Source organism: Glycine soja, chromosome 18, assembly GCF_004193775.1.
Source record: "Glycine soja cultivar W05 chromosome 18, ASM419377v2, whole genome shotgun sequence".
In the NCBI taxonomy this organism is placed as follows: domain Eukaryota; kingdom Viridiplantae; phylum Streptophyta; class Magnoliopsida; order Fabales; family Fabaceae; genus Glycine; species Glycine soja.
This window is the reverse complement of record NC_041019.1, coordinates 2281816-2285702: the sequence shown is the minus strand read 5'-3', so window position 1 is coordinate 2285702 and position 3887 is coordinate 2281816. Positions and strand designations below refer to the sequence as shown.

General features: G+C 37.4%; 1 protein-coding gene across 1 annotated transcript; it reads right to left on the bottom strand.

The window, feature by feature from the left end:
* Positions 1–971: 971 nt before the first annotated feature.
* LOC114396435 (nematode resistance protein-like HSPRO2) lies at positions 972–2682 on the bottom strand. Its single transcript, XM_028358412.1, has one exon. It carries the CDS (start codon positions 2625–2627, stop codon positions 1050–1052), a length of 1578 nt encoding a protein of 525 aa, XP_028214213.1. The 5' UTR covers positions 2628–2682; the 3' UTR covers positions 972–1049.
* Positions 2683–3887: the final 1205 nt, after the last annotated feature.

Sequence of the window (3887 nt, the reverse complement as noted above, 5' to 3'; positions counted from 1 at the left end):
GCGCTTGAATGTTGTGTTGGACATTATCTGTCGTAGCAAGTGGCAGGATTGAAGTTATCTACCTTAGCAAAACCCACATTCTAGTTTGAGCTTCATGCTTTTAACTGCTTATTTTTTTTCTTGAAATATAAATAATTTCAAAATATAAGTCGCTCTCGTATAAAATATAGTGTTTTATATTCTATTTTCCAATAGATAATGTTAATCATCTTGGTAGAAAAACTTTCCTAGAACTAGAAGAACGTAGAAACGTCTAGAATTTAACAATCTAATTTGCCCTCTTAAAAGTCCAAGGAATATTTTTGTAATGCTGTGAAACCACGCTTACTTTCCTTTCCTACCTGTTTCTTCAGCCGGTGGGTATTTTTTTTATTTTTCCTTGGTTGGTGGGAAGGGATGGAGGTCTAGTTGGATTTTGCTAATAATATAATCTAATAATCAATATTTTGCTAATTCCACTTTCATAAAAGAAAAAGAAAATTTACGGTAAGAATAGAATGAAAATACAATAATCATGTACTGTGACTATATGAACCATGTTCTGATCTTAATAGGCAGACACTATGGTCTGTAATGTAACAACTGCAAGATAATAAGCATACTTTTAACATGCTAGACATGATGGTCATTTTGAGTTGTTAATATTATTTTAGTCTAGATTATAGGTATTTTTTATTAAAAATAATTATGTTGAAATTAAATAAGATCATTATGTATAATAATTCTTACATAATAATCAAATAATAATTCCTTTTTCATCTTAAATTGTATCAAATAAATAAATTATTTAACAGGAAACCTGAAAAAAAATAACAACGTGGAAGCAGTTGTCCAAAAATAATTTGTTAAATATTTTACAACGATCAGGACCATTACAAAATTTAATCCACTATCCCTTAAAAGAAAAAATGAATTTCTAGATTGCGTCTTTTGTTTTTTTTTTCTTCATTTTTTTGACGTGTAACACTATCAAACTAAACTGAATAACATTATCCATCCATAAAGAAATTTTCACTCTGACCATCGTTTTTGTTTTTTTTTTTTCGTTTTCATATCCATTTGTTATTATCGTTATTATCCCACAGGTATCCAAGAAAAGTCTTGGCGGCATCCAAGCTTGGAAAATACGTCGGTTCAAGGAAAATCTGAGTCAACGAGTCAGCCGAGTCGCAACTCAACCCAACTCGGTTACCGTTAGCCTCTGAGCTTCCCATCACCACCGCCAACACCTGCTTATACGCGTAGAAGAATCTCTTCATCGCCGCCTCAATCGCCTGCATCGCCTGCAACAAGTGAACCTTCTCGAACTCGCTCTTCGAAACGTAGAGCTTCATCGCCGCCTCTTGAATCCTCGGTCCTCCCTTCGGATCCACCTCCACCTCCAATATCTCCGGCACCTTGTGCCTCAGATCTCTGCACATCTTCGTCAGTTCCACTAACTCATTCGATCTGAAGCAGAACGATGCCGTTTCGCCGCTCGAGGATTTCACCGAGAGTTGATTCTTTAGCCTCAAGAAATCGTCCGGATCCATCATCAGGTGGAGGTCCTCCACCTCCGCGAGAAGCTTCCAGATCCTCTCCACGGCGTAGCAGTCCTCTGCTGCTTTCTGGAAGGTTCTGGAGAGCACCGCGTCCGCGATTCTCTCCAGAACCTTCCGCGACGCGTGAATCCACGACTCCGCGATCTGGTGCGTGGCGTGCACCGCGTGGTTCTCATGGTTCTCCACGCGCTCGTCGTACGGCGTCGTCTTCAGTGCGTGGATCTCATTCGGCTTGCACACGAGGTCGTAGAGCAGGCTCGGCTTCCCCGCTAGGTTCGGCTCGCCCAAACCAAGCGTGTAGGAGCACCTCCTCATTTGGCATTCCACGGAGAGAAGGATCCTCTGCGCCACGTCCCTGGATTTGTACCACGTGGCAAGCCGAGGAAGCAGGCTCGCCTCGCTGTAGCTTCTGCTCACGCTGCTATTGCTGCTGCTGAGATCAGCGGTTGGTGCAGTGCCACGTGTGTCGGAATTTTGTTCCTCATCTTCACAAAGTATGGCAATGATTTCAATTTGATGCGTGATGAGAGACTCTATCCGGCGAGTCCATTCTCTGTGGTTGGAGTAAGGTCTGGGATCGGAGAGAACAATGGAAAGAAAGCGGAACGTGATTTCGAGAGCTTGCAAAATTGGTTTTAGAATCGGTTCGTTGTTCCAATTAGGAAAATCAGTGGAGTTCCAAAGCTTTCTGAGTTGAGGAAGACGGAGATAGTAGTCGTAAGCGGCGCAAACGGAAGGAGCGGCGGGAGAGATATCTGTGGTGCGGAAGGGTAGTTGCAAAGAGGGTAAGGACTTGTTGTCGGAGAGAGAGAGTTTTGGTGTTTTGGAACTAGGCATCTTTGATTTCCAATGTAAATCAACCATTTTCGTAGAAAAATAAAATAAAATGATTGATTTTTTTGTTTGGTTGTTTTTTTTCAATGAGAGGGTGGAGAATTGGTGTTTTTGTTGTGTGGAATGAATTGAAGAGGGAAGAGGGAAGAAGGAAGGGTATTTATATGAGATGAAGGAGAAGAGTTGTGGCATGTGAAGTTTGAAAGAAAGAGGAAATTGAGGAGTGGATGGGAATGTTGGGTTGGGGAGCATGAAGAACGAGGAATTTGAAAGTCGCGGTGGTTTGAAATATGAATTTACGGAAAGTAGTAAGTAATTAAAGAAGGGATAAGGAATATTATTTTTTATATAATTCTCTTAGGATGGCATGTACATGAATTAAGGAAAGGAGGTAATAATAATAATAAAATATTAGATGGGAAAGGGGGAGGAATGGTGGAGCGGCACACAAAGATTGAAGCTTATCCATAATAATAATAATAATAATATATCTAGACGTAGATACAATGCAACTATGCAAGGACTAAGAAGGAGTCCCGTGTCCGTTTACTTTGAACTGTCAAGGAGAATATTGGAATTGGCATAATAATCTAAAAATTTAATTAAAATGACTAAGTAGTGAGATCGTTCAAGTTAGACTTTTCAGGGCATGCACGCGTTTGGAAGTCAACTGTGGTGTTTTGCCAACAGCCACGGTTTGTTTTTTTTACAATATGTCTTGATCATTCCTAGTTGGCTATCAATCAGTCTAATTTAATTGATTAGATATAACGTATAAGTTATTATAAATTTATTTTTGATTCTATGAATAAAAAAAATTAGATGGATTTTTTGTTTCTTCATTTTTGGATATTAAGCACAATCCATTTCACTTGGAATCCATGAATAATATACTAAATTTATTAATACTCGTTAATTTTTAAACTAAAATAGTATTCTTTTTATAATTTTAGAAACTAATTTAACTAGTATTCATAGTTGTAAAACTATGTTGGTGAATTACTCTTGAATCCTTTTTTTTCAAGCATCACAATTTTCCTGAATAGCCGCATGAACACACTTTTCCTTTACTTGTTCTGATCGTCGGAGGCATTTGGAGCTAAACAGTAGTACAACCTAACTCAACACACTTTGAATCTAGATAAAGGGAAGTGCAATACATAAAAGTACAGTAATAAACAAGTCTTAATTATTGTTAGTTGATGACTTCCGGTCTTATGATATAAACTACTTTTTAATCTGATTTTAAAAAATAATTAAGCAATTTTACCCTGTGGCTCCCATATACACTGGTTTTCAAATTCGGAAACTCATCTTAAGTACCCTCAGTTTTAACTTTTAAGTGATCTGCATGAAGGATTTCTTTTGCCAGAAGCATGCACAGTATTTACTTTATGGAAAATGTTAGTTAGTGTATTTAGAACATTAATTTAGAAACTAAAAAATATAAAATTATGTTATTTATGATTTTTTATATTCTTCTATAATTTTTATAATAAATATTTTATTCTT

Bases quoted from the DNA above. Each gene is read 5' to 3' on its own strand.
- LOC114396435 (XM_028358412.1), bottom strand. From the start codon at position 2,627: ATGCTCCCCAACCCAACATTCCCATCCACTCCTCAATTTCCTCTTTCT.